The 23,750-nt window shown below is 36.2% G+C and overlaps 1 protein-coding gene across 1 annotated transcript; it reads right to left on the bottom strand.

The window, feature by feature from the left end:
• Positions 1-19,432: 19,432 nt before the first annotated feature.
• Positions 19,433-21,445, bottom strand: LOC137717550 (CBL-interacting serine/threonine-protein kinase 25-like). Its single transcript, XM_068456948.1, has one exon. The coding sequence runs from the start codon at positions 20,999-21,001 to the stop codon at positions 19,679-19,681; it is 1,323 nt and encodes a 440-aa protein (XP_068313049.1). The 5' UTR covers positions 21,002-21,445; the 3' UTR covers positions 19,433-19,678.
• Between the last annotated feature and the right edge of the window lie 2,305 nt (positions 21,446-23,750).

A 23,750-nucleotide genomic window follows, 5' to 3' on the forward strand; every position in this document is an offset into this window, starting at 1 on the left:
GCTAGAATTGTGAAAATTGATTGGGTTCCACCAAAATACGATGATTCAGTGGCTTGTGTTTGCACAGATGAGACTTTGTCATTGTGGGAGGAAATTGTTGAAGGTGTTTTCATTGAATTTATAATCTTATCTAAGTGAAGTCGTTTAATTAGTTGAGAAATTGTGACAAAATTGTTAAAGGCATTTTCACTGAAATCATTTTTATTATCTTAGAACTATGATCTAGTGATATTCATTTTCACTTGTAAGTGAGAGGCATTAATTATTGCCAAAGGCGAAATTGAACCACATTAGCGCTAGCCCATTGTGAGCCTTATCCCAATCCCCTACCCCCTTAGTGTGGATAATATCGATTGTTATAAAAAAAAATCATTTTTATTATCCTATTTTTTAGTACAATACTTTACCAAACGCTTCACTAAGTCAGTCTAACTTAATCTATTCTAAGCCAGTCCAACTTAATCCTTAAAGTTATTCTAGTATGAGATAGTTCAGTGCAATAAATGTACCATTAATGTACATCATTCTTTTTAGTACTCTTCTAATTTTGTCTTTAGGTTAAGGGTGATGCTAGAAAGACCAAATTTTCAGACTATATTTTGTAAACTACATGATATGGTGATCGACGGTTGTACTTGTGACATCCCATCCCCTATTCATTACATATCTCGTCATTTAAATTCGTATTTCATGTTTACATTATCTTTATTAGTTAATTTTAATTCCGTTAATTTTAGGAATTAAATCGAATAGTTATCGGGTTTCAATTTTGGTAATTAATCTTTAAAATTTGTCGACCTTTCGAGGTCACAATTAATGTTTTCGAATAGATTGCGAAATCACGAATGGATAAGCGAAAGCCGTTTGTGAATTCGGGTTTTAACGGTACGGTTACAGACGTTCAAAATCGTTTTCTTTCTTTTATTTAATTTTATATTAGAAATGAATTAAAACTCCCATCTTATGGGAAAGAGGCCCAATCATGTACAAGTTTAAGGGACCAATAAAAAATTAGGGGGAGTGAGCCAGCCAATCAGGAAAAAGGAATTCCCTCATCTTCGTTCATGTCGACCCGTGTAACACCGTTTCTACCCGGCTTAACTCCGGCGATTCTGCCATTTTTTCCTTTGAAGCACCACCATCCAACACCTGAAAAACACTCAATGACTTCCCATCTACCATCTCCACCCAAATTTGAGGGATTTTAGGTCCAAAATCACGAGGAACTTCACTGGAGCACCGAATGTACTCGACGACGATTCCGTCGTTTCGACGAGTTCACCACCCACCACCACCCTTAATCAACTCCCCTTGGACCCAGGAACAAGACCCAACCAGTTGTAAGGGCGTCAAAACACCGAGGAAGGAGAATCGAAGCTCACCTATTCTAGGGTTTCCGACGGGTGCAAGCCAAATTGGGGCATTTCCCATCCAAATTGGACTTGGCCACAAGTATAAAACTTGCTCTACTCATTGAAATATTCATTTTGGTAAAATTTGGTAATTTTTTGAAAAAGTCAAATTTTTCGTTAAGGTCCGCCACTTGAATATTCTGACTAACGACGATCCGACCGTTGGATCGCCACCAAACTTTGAAGTATTACTGTACGTAATATTTAAGGACCTTAGAAACTTACGAATAAAAAATCTAGTGGTTGGATCTTACGGAGCAAGTGACGTAGGTTTATAGACCCTACCTTTGAGCGACGGTTTAACTTCTCTTAAAATGTTATTGTGAGGAACCTATTGAAGTTGTGGTTATATGAATTATCAAAAGAATTCTAAATGTAGACTTGTACCTTATTTTAGGCGATGTTAGTACGTGACACCTTGATTATCGTGCTAGGGAGCGTTAGTGCGGATTTCAGTAAACTTTGTGGATACCGCATGGATTTCTAAATTATGTTTTCTGCTAAATAATTTTTTTATAAAGTTTGCCATCGATCTACTTTATGAAATGTTATGTGATTTGTTGTTTGAATTGGTTATGAATTGTGTTAAATATATTTGAATTGTTCATTAAACGTAAGGGCTAGTAGGGGACCATGGTTCTGCTTGGTTAATCCAAGATAGGGGCCATATTTTTTTACGGATCGTGCTTGGTTAATCCACGATATGCGATCCTTAAATCTTAGGTATAACCATATGTACTTAGGGGTGATCATGCTTGGTTAATCCGCGATGAATGATCACTGCCTAACAGATTCGTAGAAGTGACTTTGCTTAGCTAATTTGCGATGGAGGGTCACTACCTACATGGTTTCCTAGGGATGGCTTTGCTTGGTTAATCCCCTATAGGGGGCCATTTCCTGTTTAGTTACTTATGTAGGCTTCGGCCAAACGACATCACTCTAGCCCTAGTTTTTAGCGTATTTATGAATGATAGTTTGAGAACTTTGTGTTTTGATTTAGAAAAGCCGTTGGATGTCTGGGTGACTCATTTGAGTTTTCAGTGACTTGATTAGGATTTCATAAAGTATGATTCTATACTTGATGTTTATAAATTGTGATCGATGGTTTGTTTTTATTGATTATCACATAAGTTGTATTATGGTCACTCACACGAGTTTCACAGCTTATTTGGGTTCTTATTTGCCCGTTGCACTATTCCGATGGTGTAGGCAATGATCATACAAGTGATAGAGCTGAGTAGATTCTGAGAAATCCATGGGTGGGGTAGCAGTGTAGTTATCAGAGACTTAGAATGTTTAGGTGTCATTGAGGATTTGACATAATTGATGCAGACTCATGTTCGTATGATTTCTAGTAGAGAGAAGTCTTTGTATGGGGAGTTTCGTACTCATAAGCCGTCTTGATTCAATGGTAGTACTGATTTATGGGCAGTTGAGTCCTAGATCAATCAAATCGCCAGAGTTTTCACTGTCTTACGATGCTCATCTGAGGAGCAGGTAGATCTTGCGGCGTATATGTTGACAGGCAAGGCCTACGAGTGGTGGTATATCACTCGTCCATTATTAGTAGTTGGGAGACCTCTGACTTGGGAGCGGAGTCCGCCCACTTTCTTGTTGTTGAGAAGACTTATTCTCTTGAGCGACTTGCGAGACTCTTTCTAGATGTGATTGTTAAGTTACATGGAGTTCCAGTGTTTATCATTTCCGATCGTGATCCTCGTTTCACTTCTCGTTTTTGGAATAGCCTTTGTAATGCTATAGGGACTAAGTTGAGTTACAATACAGCTTTTCATCCTCAAACCGATGGTCAATTAGAGCACACTATTCAGATTTTGTAAGATATGCTTCGAGTGTACGTACTTGATTTGAAAGGTAGCTAGGATAGACATCTATCATTGATTGAGTTTGCGTATAATAACAGTTATCAAGTGAGTATACAGATGGCACCATATGAGGCATTTTATGGGAAGAGGTGCATATGTCCTTTATACTAGGACGAGGTAAGAGAGCGTTGATTATTGGGACCAGAGTTAATACAAATTGCTGCATAAAAGATTTCCATGATCCGTGCACATCCATTAGTAGCTCAGAGTCAACAGCGGAGTTATGCTGATCCCTACAGACATGAGGTGACATTCGACGTTGGAGAATATGCCTTCCTATGAGTTTTCCCTACGAAAGGCGTTCTTAGGTTCAGACATAAAGGAAAACTTAGTCCAAGGTACATTGGGCCGTTTGAGGTATTGGAAAGAGTGGGCGAGGTTGCCTATCGCCTTGCACTACTATCAGAGTTGTTACACATTCACCAGTGTTCCACATATCTGCACTCCGGAGGTATCGTAGTGACCCGTCTCACGTCATTTCTTATAAGCCTATTCAGGTCAAGGAGAATCTCACTTATGAAAAGTACCTTGTTGAAATTATCGATTAGAGAGAGAAAGCTCTCCACACCAAGACTATTTCATTGGTGCGTGTGTTATAAAACAATCATGATGTGGAAAAATTGACTTGGGAGACAAGGGACAAGATGAGCCAACACTATCCACAGTTGTTTGACTCAGGTGCGTTGTGTTTAGAGGACTAAACTCTTTTTAAGGGGGGAAGGATGTGAAATCCCATCCATGGAATTTCATTATTCATTACGTATCTCGTTATTTAAATTCATATTTCATTTTTATGTTATCTTTATTAGTTAATTTTAATTCCGTTAATTTTAGGAATTAAATTGAATAGTTATCGGGTTTGAATTTTCGTAATTAATCTTTAAAATTCGTTGATTTTTCAAGCTCACAATTAATGTTTCCAATAGATCATGAAACCACGAACGGATAAGCGAAAGCCGTTTGCGAATCCGGGTTTTAACGGTATAATTATGGCGTTCAAAATCGTTTTCTTTCTTTTATTAAATTTTAGATTAGAAATTAATTAAAACTTTCATCTTGTGGGAAAGAGGCCCAATCAGGTACAAGTTTAAGGGGACCAATCAGAAATTAGAGGGAGTGAGCCAACCAATCAGGAAAAGGGAATTCCCCCCTCCATTCCCATTGACGCATGTAACCCGGTTTCCACCCAGCTTGATTATGGCAATTCTGCCTTTTTTTTTTTTTTTTTTGAATCACCACCATCCAATACCTGCAAAACACTCAGTGACTTCCCATCTACCATCTCCACCCAAATTTGAGGGTTTTAAGGTCCAAAATCTAGAGGAACTTCACCGGAGCACCGGAGGTATTCGACGGCGATTCTACTGTTCCGGCGAGTCTCACCACCCACCACTGTGTGTGGCGGCACGTGGGTTGAGACTCCACCTAACCACCCTAAACTAAATTTGATGCCCCGATTCCATATTTGACATCCGATTAACGAAATTCCGTTCGCCACTTGAATATTCTAACTAATGACGATCTGGCCGTTGGATTGCCACCAAACTTTGAAGTATTATTGTACATAATATTTAAGGACCTTAGGAACTTACTAATCAAAAATCTAGTTGGATCTTACGGAGCAAGTGACGTAGGATCATAGACCCTACCTTTGAGCAACAGTTCAACTTCTCTTAAAATGTTATTGTGAGGAACCTATTGAAGTTGTGGTTATATGAATTATTGAAAGAATTCTAAATGTAGACTTGTACCTTGTTTTAGGCGACGATAGTACGTGACATCTTGATTATCGTGCTAGGGAGCGTTAGCACAGACTCTAGGTGAGTGACTTTAATATATGTGATATTGTTATTACCTGGAAATCCTCCCATGCTAGTATACTTTGTGGATATCGCATGGATTTCTAAATTATATTTTATGCTAAATAATTGTTTTTATAAAGTTTGGCATCAATCTACTTTATGAAATGTTATGTGATTTGCCTATTTGAATTGGTTATGAATTGTGTTAAATATATTTGAATTGTTTATTAAACATGAGGGCTAGTAGAGGACCGTGGTCCTGCTTGGTTAATCCACAATAAGGGACCATATTTTTTTTATGGATCGTGCTTAGTTAATCCACAATAGGTGATCCTTATATCTTAGGTATGGCCATACGTACTTAGGGGTGATCATGCTTGGTTAATTTGCGATGAGTGATCATTGCCTAATAGATTCGTAGGAGTGACTCTGCTTGGTTAATCCGCGATAGGGGGTCACTACCTAGATGGTTTCTCAGGGGCGGCTCTGCTTAGTTAATCCCCTATAGGGGGCCACTTCCTGTTTGGTTACTTATGTAGGCTTCAGCCGAACGGCGTCACTCCAGCCCTAGTTTTTAGCGTATTTATGAATGATAGTTTGAGAACTTTATGTTTTGATTTAGAAAAGCCATTAGATGTTTGGGTGACTCATTCGAGTTTTTAGTGACTTGATTAGGATTTCATAAAGCAAGATTCTATACTTGATGTTTATAAATTGTGATCGATGGTCTGTTTTTATTGATTATCACATACATTGTATTATGGTCACTTACACGAGCTTCATAGCTTATCCGGGTTCTTGTTTACGCAGTGCACCATTCCAATGGTGTAGGCACTGATCATACAAGTGATAGGGCTAAGTAGATTTCGAGAAATCCATGGGTGGGGTAGCAGTGCATTTATCAGAGACTTGGAGTGTTTAGGTTACCCCCTTATCCTTTCTTGTACTTTATCTTTTGGGACTTTCTTTTAAGCATCTCAGACTTGTTCATAGTTTAGTGAGGATTGTGCTTTTTTTTTTTAGTGTACCTATTTGTAAATATCTTGTGGAGAACCTAGCCATCCTCATAATTATTTTGGTTTATCAATTAAAGTATTTCATTTCGTAACTTATGCCATATTCCACGAACATTACTTCCCCTTGTCACGTGTCGATTCTCGACGTATGTTGGGATCAAGGTGTGACAGTACTTCTTCTTTAAATCATTAAAAATGAGTCCAACCATCAACTAACACATCATGTAATTGATAAAAGAGGGTCTCCCTAGCATTCCTTAGGTCAATATTGTTATAGGTCAAACAAAGGGTAAAATTATATATACATATATATACACACACACACACAGGGTCGGAAGCTCAAATTTATAAAATGATTGGAATGAGAGGGTTAGCCTTTTTTTTTTTTTTTTTTTAGTATATCAATATAATTTTACACTAAGGGGAGTGAGAGTTTAGCTAACCCACACAATAGACAACCTAATTCGAGCCTAAGACCTATTGTTTTAAGAGAAAATGATGAACTTTAAAGTTTAAACTTTACCAAAAAAACTTGAGAGCTAGGTCACATGCCCCCTTACCCTTCATCATATTCACCTCTTATGGCAATGTGTTGAAGCAACAATGAGTATGCCATTACAATATATGCCCTCGTTAAGTATTTCCCCTTCATGTGACTTAGTATTACAGTCTAGTGATATTCCTCTTCACTAGTAAGTGAGAGGTCTTATGTTCGATTCTCGTCAAAGACGAATTTGAACCACATTATTGCTAGCTCATTATGAGACTAAACTCACCATCTTGCCTTAGTGTAGATAATATCGATTGTTCAAACCCGTAATTTTTAAATGAGGGGATCTCCATCCCCGTCCCCAGTGGAGAACCCCACCCAATTACGAAAAAAAAAAGTTAAAATTAAAATATTTTATTCAACTAAAATTTACATTTCAATATAATTATAATAATAAGTTCAAAAATATAACTATATCAATCTAAGATGCGGTCGCCATTTCACCATAACATGGTCCTAAATTTTTTAAGAAGAGATCAATATTATGGTGATAAATACCATCCTCCCCCCACCATAATCATATCATTCACCTGAGTTATGCTAATTTTACAGATCGTTTTGATTAAAAAGCCAATAAAATATAAGGAAGCAAGTGAGATTTTATGCAAGTATATGAGCATAGCTAAAAATAAATCATATATATATTTTATCGTGTTTTTATATTTGCAAATTAATTTTTGGACAAGGTTTGTGACTAATTGAAATTAACAACCCCCCCCCCCCCCCAAAAAAAACAAAAAAAAACCCCACAAAAACAACAAGAAGAAGTGTGAAATGCAGGAAAATCCATTTGACACTTGCAAGCGTGAAAATGTCTTCAACTTGGAAAGGTCAATTTTTATGTAGTTAATTACATATGGCTTTTGATAAATCCGTACAGTCAATAATTAATAAAGTTTGCCTTGATAATTTAGGATATATGTACATTGCCGAAAAAGATATATCAATATCTTGGAAAGGTCAATTTTTATGCAGTTAATTACATATGGCTTTTGATATATCCGTAAGGTCAATAATTAATAAAGTTTGCCTTGATATTTTGGATATATGTACATTTCTGAAAAAGATATATCAATATTTGACCCAACTCGACCATGACTTGAAATCGAGGTAAATATACATTACAGCATTTCAAGTGTGAACTGGTTGACAAAATTAGGTTGCCGGAAACTGAAAATGTTGGCAGCTCCTGTACTCGTGTGAGTTGGTAGTTGGACTCTTTTTAATGATTTAGTTCTTGAAGTTAGTTCATGCTAAGTTAATTCAGCTTAGTTCTTAAAATTAATCCAATCTGAGAAAGTCATGTGCAACAAACGCATCCAAAGTGTATAGAAGAGCTCTATACATGGTATGGAGATAAGGAAGAGTAAGTATGACAAAATAGGTATGAGATAAACAAGTGATGAAACTAGAGTTCCACCATAAAACTAATTAACAATATGAGGAGTACCCCAATATCATATAAGTGTTAAAATTCATCTCCCCCACATCGTCAGAAGGCTTGAGAACAAGCCCTTTAAATAGAATTATCTCACTCTAACTACCACCGAGGCCTTTTGTTATAAAACCCCACACCTGACGGATTGAGCAGGTGGCCAAGTGGAGATAGTATCGATGTTGTTGGAATGGGCCCATGACTCGTCTACTTGAAATTTAACAATAAACACATAGCAAAACTTGTCCCTTACCGATGTGAGACAACTCTCAACACACCTCCGCACGTGTGACATATTTTCAAACCTACACGTGGACAACAATTGGATGACGTGGAGCGCGTGTGGCCGTTTGGCTTTACACGAGGACAACCCGCTCTTATACAATGATGAAATTGGGGTTCCACCATAAACTAATTGGTAATATGGAGAGTAACTCAAGATCATATAAGCACATAACAAAATTTGTTTTTAACCGATGTGGGACAATTCTGAATAACAAGCCATACTTCAATTTTTTAGACACGTCATACCCAAAATCTTATAGGACTCCTACAATGTTTCTTGCTTTTAGTTGTTAAAAACAAATAAATAAGAATGATGCCCATGTCTTGTCACTCCATTCTCGGTAATCGAACATGCTTACAATGATCTCCACTGGACTTTTAGTTACTCCCCATCTTGTATTGAATATGACCAAGATGAGGGGTGTGATGTATCCACACCGAGGAAAAAAATTTCAATATGTTGAAAACAAGATCATGTATACCAAGTGTCATAATATAATTGATTGAAATTTTCTTTTTCAAATTTCTAATCAATTGTATTATATTGTACTTATTGTACCGGACCGTATTATAGATGTGAAAAATCACTTCGTTCCAAGGCCCAAATTCATGTTCTAACAAGTTGATGAGTCCACTTAGCCAAGATTTTTTTGGGTCAAAATCTAAGTCAATGTAGGTAATATACAAGTGGCTCACCTGCTATTGGTGACCTAACTCAAGAGTATTTATCCAGCAAAAGTTACATATAACCACATGATTTTTCTCAAAGTATACGAATATATAAAAGAAAAATTAACAAAAATGGTTTGAAAATTTTGAATTTTAACGATAAGGATAAAATAAAGAGTAAAGTAAATAGTACAATAATTAACTTTTTAATATAAAAATATGATTTTACGTTAAAATAAACAGTACTGAAAATTTTCTACAAACTACTTACCGGTGCTCTTTGATCAATGGACACGCCCATATAAGAAACCGACCACTTAAAAGCAAAGACGTGTACATTATCCCAAGTTGTGTGGTAGTGTGTTTGTCGGCCACCTAATGTTATTGCTTCTCGATTTTTTTTTTTCTTTCTGCTTCTGTGTGTTAGTCTTTGTAGTTATATATTTCAAGTTGATAATATAATATTATAGGTTATTAGATGAATTAATATCCTTGTGGCGATCCTCATCGTGATCTTATAGCTTTTGGTAGAGGGAGGAAGGGATGAAAAGTCGAATAGTGCTGATGCAATTATCCTATATATTACTCTCTTTGTATGACATCACAACGTGGAAGAAAACCATGGAAAAAAAATACAAGTCTTTCTTTTGCTTTAATTATCTTGAAGTCTTTAGACCATGATTATCGTATAAAAAATGACCATTCTAAACTAATAAGGCTTCTCGCTTAGCGAGAGTTTGAGATGAGGGAACGTCTACCATACACAACTTATCTTTATTTTGCAAAGAGAATGTTTTCACGACTCAAATTTGTGACTTTTCGATCACCAAAAAGTAACATTTCTGCTGCGTCATGGCTCGCTCTTACCATAAATATTGTATGATCCAATGATTAATTAGAACTCATAAGCACATTGAAAGCACTCTAGTCTTTGTATACAAAGATTGCAACCATTTGTATAGATTGGCTATGTAGGTTATATACGACAACTTTGAATCATACATATGACAAAGTTTTGAAATTTGAGGTACCATCCTATTTAAATAAGTTATCGAAGGTTGGTAGACATCATTTTTTTAAGGAAAACTAATGAAAATGGTTTGAAAACTTTGAGTTTTAATGATAAGGATAAAATAAAGGGTAAAATAAATAGTACCAGAATTGACTTTTTAGTGTAAAAATGTGATTTTTTTGTTAAAGTGAACAGTACCGTAACATTTTCGTTAAAACTCTTTTTTTTAAAGACCAAGATACATATTATATACTTACAAAATTTTGGTGAAACTTCAAAAAATTTAAAAGCGGAATTAGATATAATAAAAGGTAAATTTAATATAACTTAATAATCAATAAAAAGTCACAAAAAAGAGTAAATTACTAACATTTAAATAATTGAACAAAAACTATCATAATTTACGTAAGAGACAACTTGATAAAGCCAATCGACACAAGTGAAAAAGCGCTCGAAGGGGTTAGTACTTAAATAAAACGTCGTAATTTGTTTCTTGCTATTTTCTAAAATGAAAAGGCTCCAAGCAAGCAACCGTGTATTGATTGTGTTCATAAAATTGCAACCGCATGTAGAGGTAGAAAGTTGTCCTGATATCCATCTACTCTGTTTATCAAAGTCATTGCATCAAGGTAATAGCTAATAAGATTAATGGTTTATTTGAAAGTGTTTTTAAAATAACTAAAATCGTTTTTAATGAAAATGTTTTTGTAACTCATTCTTAGTAAAATAGTAAGTGATTGCTGAAAAAACATTTTATTGTTTCATACAAGAAGTACGTAACTGATGCTTCATGCATGAAACACTTTAAATACTTTTAAAATTCAAAAATATTTTCTCTAAAAACTCTTTCAATCATTTTAAAAATAGTTTGTAACAAATCCTAAGATTTTATTAGCAGCTAGCTATCTTGTCATGTGGAATTTGTACATAGGATCATATGCTAGTGACCTGCATAACGTAAGCTTGTGCACGTCATCGTTTTTTTTGGGTGTATTTGGATGTTATATATTATTATATTCTTTGTCACTCGCCAACTTTCATAGAAATTTCCAGGAAACTAACTGAACGAGCTCCTTTTCCACGAAGAAATGTTAAGGAATAGAAACTAAGTTCATCTATTGTTTGATTAATTAGGATTATCTTACAAGGTCTCTTCTTTATCATGCACTAACAGAAAGAGACAGAAAATGGTTTTCCATCTATGGCTGGTGTGTGTACTGTTTGGCCATTTGCCACGTGTATAAATCATATTTGTCAAATTGTACTCGCGTGCATATAAATTAATCATTAGTAGTTTTCTTACTGATATAACTCTTATTTATAAACCGTCCATGCGTGTTTCTGCCACTAATGTGTTTGTCGAAATTTATGTTTCTGTTAGCTAGAAGTCTTAAATTATCCGCTATTAAACCAATTTTAATTTGTCTTTGTTAACAAGCTAGTTATATTGTTGAGAGGGATCGCATCCGCACACATCATGTCATAATCCACACACACACATACATACATACATACATACATACATACACACATATATATATATATATATTAATCACCATGCATGCGCACTTAGGCAAAATACCCAAATTGTACACAACTTTTGTCCATTGTTTATGCAATCACTACATGTTAATTAGTCATTTCATCTATGATAATATAAATCAAGTACAATTAAATCATGTAAGAAGAAGAAGACTAGAAGTTGGCAAGTCAAGCATAATCTTGTTTTTTTTTTTATGTGAGTCACTGCATTACACCAGCATGTTTACGTCAGCTGATGTATGATTAAACCCTATTTCATTGTCCATGATCTTTTTGAGGTTGCTTTTCACTTGTTTTGTTGTCGATGATAATAATTTGATAATGTACGTTTTTTGCTTTTTCCTTGTACTTTTTTAGAGACAAAATTACACCACACGCTCCCTCCGGAGTTCCTTGATCGATTAATCGAGAGTGCCATTAGGTTTTTCATTTGGATGCTAACAAAAGGCTAGGACTAAGAGAAATTACATAGTCGTCAATAAGACTTGGTGATGTAAAACAAATAGCTGAATGGATTGAAGACAAAACGGGCCGAAGGAAGACAAAAAGACACAACATAAATTTTACAGATTTGACATCTAAGCTTCGTGTTGGGCCCACAATACCTTTCTGAAAAGAACACGGCATCCCAATTCTAACACATAACCTTTCTATGCAATGGCGAAACTAGAAATTACTAGGAGGAGGGGTGAAATATAAAAGAGTAAACATTTTTCATTTTAATTATGTATTGCATTTTAGCCAAAACAAAGAACAAGAATTAGTAGGATCCATACTACTTTCAGGTTCCTTATCCATTACATATGTCACAATGTATAATACGAAAACACAAAACAATTAAAGCTCCATGACAGTTCTCATTACACCAGATTGCAGAGAAGAAGACAAAGGGGTCTGGCATTCATTCAAATTTTTTTGAAGGAAAAATTAAGAAAACATAAAATACAAAATAAGCAATGTCTGCACCGCCCCCAATGGATTCTGATCTACTTGATCACAGCTAATTTGGGATGCAAAAAGAATGCCATAGAATAAGTAAACAATCCTAGAGAGAGAGAGAGAGAGAGAGAGGAAAGAAGGCAGGGAATGTCTGAGAAACAGAAAGATACGGAAACGCTTCCAAGTTTGCAACCCAAGAAGGAAGCGAAGTCTCAGGCTTTTATTCAGTAAAACGACATCATTTCAAATTAATTTTAAACCCAGATTGAAAACAGCATTGTATGACCTGGGTATTTAATAAAAAAAAAACCCTAGTAGCCCTGCACAGAGTAGTATAGCCACTGCAAAACCAGATTCTTTGACGAGCAAAGATGAACCAGAGCGCCCCTCCTTGCCCCTACGTGGCTTCGCCATTGTTTCTATGACATATAATGAATTTTAGCCATCTGATGTTGTTTATGCTTCCAAAACCGCATTTTAAATTCCATAATAAAAATTGGACCCTTCGATTTACATGCAATTAATGTTCTATTCCAAAAATTGGACCCAAAATAATTACTTTTCTTTTCTTTTCTTTTCTTTTTTTTTACAAAAAATGATATTATGTACACTAAAGGGAAGAGGGTGGGCTTAACCTCACAATGGACTAGCAATAATGTGATTCAAATTTGCCTTTTGTGAGAATTGAACCTAAGACCTCTCATTTACAAGTAAAGATGAATACCACTAGACCGTAGTACTTAGTGGCACAATCTAATTTTGGTATACATTGGATTACTCAGGCTTTAGAGCATCTCTAGTGGAGTTGCTAAATAGGGACAACTACTATATAAAATGAGTATAAAACAAATATAGGGACAAAATGAGTCTCCAATGGATCTGAAAGTGAGTCATTCACCAGATACTTGGTGTGTACCCACATATAGGGATTGTATAGGTACACAACCTTAATTGCTACTGTGCAGCTGAAATTCACTCGCCTTTACTCTCGACTATTGCTAGACTCGCCAGGCAGCTGCAGTCGCGGATCCCAGCGTCATCAATGTTTTTTTGGGTTATTATACAAAAATGGTCCCTGAGATTTGCATGATCAATATAAATGGTCTTTGAGATTCAAAATCAATAGAAATGGTCTCTGAGGTTGTCCACCATCCATGATTTTTGTCCTTTTGTTAAAAACGATTTTGGGCAATTTTCAAAGCTTTGTAACTCAATCGTTTCTTAACCAAATTCGACCCATAATATATCAAAATGAAGATAGGAAAGTGTAGAATAAGATTATACCTATTTAGAAGCCCAATGGTTGCTGGAGGTAGTAAAAAATTCGCGGGAAAAACTAGAAAACTCGCCGGAAACTGGGTAAACTTTAAACGTTCATAACTTCTTCAATACTCAACCAAATCGAGTGATTTAAAAACGAAAATAATACTTCTTGACAAGATGAAGAGAATGATACCTTTTCTGAAGGCTAACTCGCCATGGTTTGGTCGGACAACGGCTCGAAAGTGGCTAACCATTTTCGAGTTAGCCACTTTTGAGCAGTTTTCCGGCCAAACCACGGCAAGGTAGCAGTAAACAAGATACCATTCTCTTCATCTCGTCAAGAAGTATGATTTTGTTTTTGAATCACTCGATTTCGTTGAGTATTGAAGAAGTTATGAACGTTTAAAGTTTACCCAGTTTCCGGCAAGTTTTCCAGTTTTCCCACGGACCAGTCACCTTTCAAGCTATTTTCCGGCCATCTCCGGCAATCATTGGGCTTCCAAATAGGTATAATCTTGTTCTACACTTTCTTATCTTCATTTTGATATATTATGGGTCGAATTTGGTTAAGAATGGATTGAGTTACGAAGCTTTGAAAATTGCCCAAAGAGTTTTTAACAAAATGACCAAAATCATGGATGGTAGACAATCTCAGGGACCACTTTATTGATTTTGAATCTCAAAGACCATTTCTATTGATCATGCAAATCTTAAGGACCATTTTGTATAATAACCCGTGTTTTTTTTTTCTTTCAACAGATTCTAGATCAATGGTCCCTATTAATTGTTAGACCTAAAATTTGTTACCGTTGAGAAATCAACGGTTCTGATTAGCTTTTAATGTTTTTACCGTTGAACCATTAAAAGCACCAAATTGGAATTATTGTAATACATTAACGTTTGCTGCCATTGATTAAGTTCACTTGTCAATCAAACACCAAAAAAATCGAACTCAATCAATCCCACATGCAAAAGAAGCAAACGTAATTGGTTTAAAATCTACTGTCTTTTTTTCATTACGTGCTCAACTACCTACCAAATCAATTTGTCAGGACATAATCTAATAATGAAGCAATTCTAATTATGTTTTTGTGAAAAAAAAAAAAAAAAATTTGGTGTCAGAATTTGATTTTTTTTTTTTAGTTAAAATGTTCCAAAAAAAATATTTTACGACAACGTAGCGTTAAATTAATTAAAAAAGGTTAACATAAACAAAAAATATGCACGTAATCAAATTAACACATAAAATCGTAAAAATCTCAAATTTAGGGATTCTACTATAAGAACTCTCCCGTTGGAGGTAATATTTCTTTAGAGTCTTAAAGATTTCCTTTAAGTCCTTAAATGAGTACTTGAACGTAATGGTAAAAATCGTTAAATAAAGACTTCTATTGAAGATGCTCTTATGTGCCCCAGTCCAGCCTAACTCATTGGATCCGGTGGACACACCGATGCAGCTTCTTCGACTGATATGGATTGAAATCTTCAGGCCACTCAGTCATTGCGGACTGATTCCGTTGTAATACAACCCAAATGGACACCTTCAGGCAAAAGGCCAGTTTTTTAATGTTTGGGCCTTTCTGGCCCACTTTTATCCGATCCAGTGTTTGTTTCCTATGCCTAACCACCAGTCAAACCTCTACTTCTCTATCTATCTGAAAGAGAAGTGCCAATATCTCCCCAGCGTGAGTCAACGGTTATCATTTTGTGAGTCATTTCTCAAGAATGTTTAAGATATGTTGCATATGCTCGTGGTGGCATGCGCGACTGATCCTAATATTATGGACCTTTATGAAACATAGACTATTTTTAGATCATGACCACATCATAAATATAAATTGTTTGACGTAACAGATTCACCTATTACATCAATTAGTATAATCGCTTGCTAATTTACAAGAACATGTATTAATGTGTGCTAACAATATGACCATTGAGAAACTTAGAAGTATACAATAATTTGTGCTGTTTAATCTTGAGTGGCCTAACAATCCACCCCCTAGTGTGAAAACCGTATCTTATCTGAAATATGTGACGTGGTGTCTCCTCCTTGGATCTACCTGCATGCATCTACAACTAACTAGCTAGAACACAGAGAGTAGGGAACGTAAGTGACCCCTAAACCCTAGTTACCACTGAAAGACTGAAAGTGATACGGCAGATAAGATTTTGTTTTGTAATGGAGCTGGCCACGTATGTCATCTTTGTTTTGTCCATTCCTAAACGTGATTAAGCATCCACTAAACCTAATTGTGTTAAACTCCATGTGTTTAAGGATCTAATTATCTGTTGCTCTATACGGGACTTTGAAACTTTCTTGTAGTCAATGCCTATTGGTTTTGTCATGCATGCATGCATGCATGCTTGAACGCTCAGAAGATTTTTTCTGCACTTGTTGGAAACTCTATCGACATCAATTTTTGTGTTGTGTTTGATTCAACGAGGGATAAGGGCAAGACAAGAGTTGAACTCTAGCCTTATTGTAGTGTATGTCACTCTACCACTACAGCCGAAGTTCTGGAAATCTTGAGGTGTACATAAATAATGTTTTATAAGTTTTTGTCATACATACATGTCATTCTCTTGAGTCGTGTTACCGACAATTATTTACTTGCATTTGATTGAGTGTTAGTTTGGGGTTGTTGTATTTTTTTTTTTTTTTTTAAGATGTTTTTGCAGTGCTGTGAGAATAAACAGCTGTGAAAAAAACAGGTAAGTATTTGGTAAATTGTAGTGCTAAAAGTTCTTTTAGAAAATAACAATATGGAGAAATGATTTGTTGATAGGAAAGTTTCATTAACTGGTACTGTTCACATGCCTTCAATGAAAAAAAAAAAACTTCATTGAGAAACATGTGTAGAGCTACTTCTACTTTATGCTGTTTTGGACCTATGATTTCGGAAATGACAAAAAAAACATATTATGTCATCTATCAAACACAATTAAGGCTCCAACTTTCTAAAGAAATTTAAGCAATTGAAAACAAAAAACCAGCCTTGACTTCAGTTATTTAGGCAAATCCTATATCCCACTTACATCAACAACAATTCACAATTATTGAGGCGCATGTATATAAATCTACACGATATTTCTCTATCTTATTAGTACATCAATGACTGAGAGTCACAAGTCACTTGAGCAATACCATAAATTCATAATATTGGTTGATGCAATTACTTGCAAGGCAATCTCTCTTAAATATGGACGATATGTATGCATTATGGTGAAGATGAAAGGTACACATACCTTGCATTCTTCACCACCCTATTAAGAAATTAGGTCTTCGTGCAATATCATTCAATAATTTAATAAGGAATATGATTGAGGTCGTTCTCATATTAAGTGTGATCAACATAAAGCGAGCGAGACTAATATATAATAAATCTTATACTTTAAGAAGAGTGACTTACGTGTATAATGTGGTCAAGCATTCCTATTCATATTATTGTCTCAACGTATTATTAGGTCCAATTCTTGGTGCCAATGAATTACACGATGATGGTTAGAAAGAGGTTGAAATGCCTCTATGAGTATTTTTTATCCTTAAAAGACTAGACAATCGTGACGAAATCACCAATTAATCTCCCTTTTGAAAAACAAAAAAAAAAAAAAAAACATTTTGGAATGTTGCTACCCAATTTTCCAAAATTAGGGCTTACTAAAAGTGACTAGTGAGTGACATCCATCAATAACCAAACTTAGCTAAGTGCTTTTTCAAGAAGCAGCGTTCTCTCATCCTCTCAGCTCGTTGGACGCGCGTCAGAAACTGCACCAGAAAGATGGTGGATGAGAAAACACAAATGGGAAAGAAAGCGCAACCGTTTCCACCATAATATTAATATTCTTTATCATTTTCCAACGGCCAGTCTACCAGTCTACCAGTCCCAGAAGCTAATAGGCTAGTAGCTATTTTAATTAGGTGGAACTCTATTGTCGACGTGTATAATTTAAACATTTATTAATTCCAAATTAAGATGACGAATGTGGTTAATTTTCATATGGTGCCAAATTTTTACCTTATATTATTGGGATTTTTTTTTTTTTTTTTCGTTTCTTCTGAAAGCTTCCAGTCTTTGAGCATTGTTGACTTGGTCTTCCCCATTTATTATTTTATTACTAATGAACAATGTGACTTTGGCTTTGAGCATTATTGACTTAGAAAGCGGGAAAAGGATATTCGTCAGGATTTTAAAGATTCTTACGATCGTGATCGTTCATCATACATTGTGCGATTATAAATTATTTCTAAATTTAAAATTAAATATAAATAATAACTAACGAAAATTGACCGCACGATGTACGATAAACGATCACGACCACGGGATCTCTAGGATCCCTAAGAAAAGGAGGATCCTTTTCCTAGAAAGTAGCTTATGCATCCAAAGTGATTTTGGCTTATGCTATTGGGTTAGAAAGTGACATGGATGTTTATTTTTTTAATTTTAGGGGGTGTGATTTTATTTGTCTAGAGAAGAAAAATGGTTAAAGTTTACACTATTAGAATATGTATACGGTTCAATATTTATTGGGTTTTCCTCATGCGTTACAAGTTTGGAATTTTCCCTTCCCTAAATTATTGTGATAGTTTCGAACCCTTTTACTTTCCTTGTTAGGAGAAATTTTTCCATGCGACTAGAACACACACCTCAGCATTACAAGTGGTGTTCCCCACTAATAACATCTTAACACCTGTATTCTTACATAAATACAATTAATTAAAAAATAAAATTAAACCGACTCCTGTATTCCCAGTCTCCAAATCGCCCCCCACACCCTTCTCCTCCCATGCCTCCCCCATCGGCCCACTCCTTATCGGAGACCTGCATCGTCCACCCCACCCCACCCCACCCCCATTCATCCCTCCCTTCCCCACACGTTTCTCCCTTTCGTTTTCATCTCAATGTTTTGTCCTCTTTCTTGTGCTCTTTCTGAGATGGACACAAGGGATGTTGAAAGACAGATCTTAATTCAGAGGCCGGAGACGGCAAATCTGGGTCGACAGAGGTGGGTGGTTCTAATAGGGTGGGGGAGAACGAGAGAAAAGGAGGGCAAGAAAAAAAGGAAGAGAGAATATATAGAGTGTCACCGGTGGAATCACAAAGTGGCGATGGAGGCGGGTGGTCGGCGTGGAAGGGGGTAGTCGGAGAGTTTTCTGACTTCTTTCTCTTTGAACTATAGGGGTATATTAGGAATTTTGTTTATTAATGCTTATCATAAATATCAAAATGTGGCAATTTTTTTATTTCAATAATGAAATAGGCACGTGTTAAAGTTGTATTGGTTAGGAACTCCAAGTAAGCTAATGTGTTAGTCATTTGGAAAAATTTCTCCTTTGTTAGAATATGAGCAGCCAAACTTATTAATTATACATTGTGAGATTTCACTCAAAACACACTCTTTCGTCAAATAGTTTTCGAAACTTTTTTTTTTTTTTTTTTTTTGGTATCATTCTAAGTCAATACATGTCAAATGTGAGGATATAATAAAAAGAAACAATTGATTTTACTCAAATTGATACGGAAAAGAAAAAATAGCCACGCATGAAGAATAAGTGTGATTTCCATTATGAAATTAAAAGAAAAAAAAAGTGAGTTCATCTGTTTTGCGATTGGAGTTGAAAAAAGTTACAGAAAATCGATGCTTTACTAAACTCTTTACGTCTTTACAAAGTTTTTCAACATTCCACTGTGGCGCTTACAAAATACTAATTAGCATTCTAATCACAAAATATGTACAAATTAATCCTCCTTCTTGCTAAAAACCGAAAACAGCCCAAAAAGCAAAAAACCAACTACAAAATGTGATAGCCAAAAACCCCAAAATTAGGTTCAGTATTTCCAAGATTATTACTATTAATTTACTTTAACACATTAATCTTCGTTTAATCGGTCTTGAACTTGATCACAGTCGACTTTCCCGTTTCCGTTACCGCTACCGTCACCTTGCCATGTCCATACAATGTCTTTCAATGCTGGCCTAACATCTTCCTCACAAAACTTGGCATACTCCAAAGTATCCCCGGACGACTTCGTAAACTGCACCACCGCCACCTCCGGCGCCACCTCGAACACCTCCGCGGTCACCGAAAGCCGCCCTTTTCGCCCTTCATTCGGCCCATGCATCCTTACTTTGAAGTCCTTCACTTTCCCCACTTTAAAGCTCAGCCCCTTTGCCGCCGCCTCGATCTTTGCCATGATCGCCGCGGCCGAGCACTTGGACGTGAACACGGACCCGGCCTTCCGCTTCTTCTCGAACAAATTCGACAAGTCGAACCCGGACGACATCGAAGAAATGAACTCAAATGCATTGAAGAACTTCGGAGGGTCGCTCCCGTCGGACTTTTCATCAACACCTTCCGTGGGTTCCGTGAACTCCTCCTGTTTCTTCATCCCTTTGCGAAACCACGGCGTGCGCATGATCGCCGGAATGGTGATTCGCTTCTCCGGGTCGGAAACCAACATTTTCGAGATTAACCGCTTCGCCTCCGTCGAAAACCACGGCGGACATTCAAACTCCGCCTTGAAAACCTTCCTGTACATGTTCATCAGATTCTCGTCCTGGAACGGCAGAAACCCAGCCAGCAAAACGAACAGCACAACTCCGCACGACCAGATATCCGCCTTAGATCCGTCGTACCCCTTCTTCCTCAGCACCTCCGGCGCCACGTAAGCAGGAGTCCCACACTGGGTGTGCAGAAGCCCGTCGTTCCGGAGCTGCTCCGGCAGAGCGGAGAGTCCGAAGTCGGAGATTTTCAGATCCTCGTTTTCATCGAGCAACAGATTCTCCGGCTTCAAATCGCGGTGGGAGACGCCCCTGCTGTGGCAGAAATCGACGGCGGAGATCAGCTGCTGGAAGTACTTCCGGGCCTGATCCTCCTTCAGCCTCCCCTTCGCCACCTTAGCGAAGAGCTCGCCGCCCCTGACGTACTCCATAACGAAGAAGATCTTGGTCTTGGTCGCCATGACTTCTTTCAGCTCCACGACGTTCGGGTGGCGTACTAAACGCATCACTTCGATTTCCCGCTTGATCTGCTCCATCATCCCTTCCTTCTTCACCTGGTCCTTGCTGATCACCTTAATCGCCACGCTCTCGTTCGTCGCGATTTGTCTGCCATGGTAGACCTTCGCGAAGGTCCCCTTGCCCAGCAGCTTCCCCACCTCGTACTTCCCGAAAAGCGCCGTCCTTTCCTCCATTGACTCTGGGAAATTAGGTATTGGGAGTACGATGCTCTTTCGTCAAGGAGTTGTATTCTCGGAATTGTCGACGCACCAACCGCGATTAAACAAATGATTTGAGTTGTCTAGTTGAGATTTGGAAAATTAAACACCAAATGTATGAGAAATATTGAAACTAAAGAGCGGATTTGAGATGGGTTTTGGTTAATTTGGGGAGTTGGGCTCATGGTGTGATGGAATCCAAGAAAGAATGGCTGAGATACTGATCCGAGTGGATTCCATTCGAGGGGTTTAAAGACTAGAGGGAGGTTTGGATTTGGAGAGAGAAAGAGGAGGCGAGACAGAAGGATGGTTGGCATGACGCCATTGGAGCACCTGGTATTTTCTGTCAGAACGGGGACTACGCACACAGAATCATGTTTTTCATAAGGGCTTGTGGTGAGCAAGATTACAGAAACAAGCGGACGAGTTTTATTGGTCCAGAAATAACAAACCCTAATATTTCTTCGATTTTAATAATTGACAAGAGTAGTGCTACACTTACCATCTACTTATACTATCATTTATACCATATCTCTATAGAGATAAATCAACCAACACATATGAGTCTTATATATATCTATTAGAAAAATGTTACAAATTATAATACAACTAAATGATACAAAGACGAGATATGACCCAAATTCTCTAAAACAATAACCAATATATATATATATATATATATATATATATATTTTTTTTTTTTTTGACAAAATGATAGGATAATAATAATATAGACTAAACTATGGGGAGGGAGATATGACTACGAGATCTCTGGTGCATACGCAAATGCTCATAATCAACTGAGTTATAAGCCACTTGCCGATGACCAATAATTTCACTATGTAAATTTGAAGCATTTGTTCGTCTTTTAATTAGGGTAGTGCTATAAACACTCACACCACATTTACTTCTCACACCTCTTTTAATTTTCAACCGTTGAATTAAATAAATTGAAGAATATTAATGGTAAAAAATTAACAAGAGTGTGCGAAAACTAAAAGTGAGTACATGAATAACACTATCTTTTATTAGTTTTCTTTTTATTTATTTGAAAAGTAAGTTGAAATGAGAATTTTCTCGATTGATAAATAATCAAAATTAAATAAAGAAGATATATTAATCAAATATTGACAATATTATTGCTCGAATATCAAAATCATGAAAAATAACCCTTAACCAAAAATCATAGCCACAAAAAAAAATAAATAAATAAATAAAGGCAACAAAAATAAATATATAATTTAGGTAAAAAAAACAAAGGGAAAAATTAAGTAAATAAAAACCAAATCCAATAAATCTACTGCAACCGCGTCAAATACCAAAAATTGCTAGACCAACTTAACCTTGAAATCGATATCACTTGACTTTCTGTATTAAGAAAACAGAAAGATTGCTGACCAAATTAGCATACATTCTAGTTTTTTTTTTTTTTTCCTAAACAAACGATATTATCTATACTAAAGGGAATGAGAGGGTGAGCTTAGCCTCACAATGGGCTACCAAACCTAAAACCTCTCACTTACAGGTGAAGAGGAATAATATTAAATCATAGTACTAAGTGGCATTCTAATTTCTATAATTATATTAACAAAACAATTTTGGGTTCTCTCCTCTCTCATTTTCACTTTCTTCTAGTCCCCTTTCATTTAAACGCTCATGATTAAGCCACGCTAACACAAGATATTGACTTATTGTATTGATTTCTTTATATAGAGAGACAAAGAGAAAAGTGAGAGAGAAGGGAATGAGGGGAGGGGATTTAGAGGAAAGAGACTCCTACTCAAAAACAAAACAGCTCTCTTTTTGTTGTAAATAGTGGGTATGTTTGCCCACATTTATATAGTAAAGATTCATATGCTAAATAGTGAAGTATTTGTAAGTTTTCAAAGTAGTTGCTGTATAAATAGAGCATTGAGTGTTCAACAATGAGAACAACAATATATTAGCAAAGATAAAGAAAAGTTAGAATATTTCCAATATCCTCCTATTTCTCTTTAAGCTGTAATCTTTTTGTGTAATATTTTGCAACAGTCTCTCTCTTATCCCTAGCAAAGGTTATTTCTTTAACTTTTGCCTATTTATAACACGTTATCAGCACTAGTCTCTAACCATTTCTCATTTCTCTTCGCCGAAAGAAAAGAAAAAAAAAATGCTTCCTCTAAGAATTTTACTATTCTTCTTCTTCCTCTGCCTCAACTGTTGGATATACCCTCGCAAAGATTGTTTGATCCATGCTTGCTTTTAGTTCTTAACATAACAGTTACTTATATCTTTAATTTCTTGTTTGGTGTAGCTATTGACTACTAACCCAGTATTTATTTATGCAATCAAAGATGGTGCGGTATCATCGCCTATCTTGGACTGCAAATTTAATTTTACTGCAAATTTTAGGTGGAGCGGTATAATCATCCACCCTATTCTGCATATTTAATTTTATTGCAATTTTAGGTGGTGTGGAATAATCACCCACCTTGCTCTGCATATTTAAATTTTATCGCAATTTTAGGTGGTGCGGTATAATCGTCCACCCTGCTCTGCATATTTTAATTTTCCTGCTGTTTAAAGTGGTGCAGAATAATCGCCCATCCTCTATTTGTTTAGATGAGAATGGTGTGGTACAATCACCCTTCTCATTAATCATGTAAATCTCGAGCCTGAAGTTTCGAGTACTTATCATTTTGGCCTGAAGATCAAAATTTGTAAGAACCAGAAGTTCTAACAATAT

This window comes from Pyrus communis, chromosome 15, assembly GCF_963583255.1.
Source record: "Pyrus communis chromosome 15, drPyrComm1.1, whole genome shotgun sequence".
In the NCBI taxonomy this organism is placed as follows: domain Eukaryota; kingdom Viridiplantae; phylum Streptophyta; class Magnoliopsida; order Rosales; family Rosaceae; genus Pyrus; species Pyrus communis.

Coding starts and splice junctions, on each gene's coding strand:
- LOC137717550 (XM_068456948.1), bottom strand. CDS start 21,001: ATGGAGGAAAGGACGGCGCTTTTCGGGAAGTACGAGGTGGGGAAGCTG.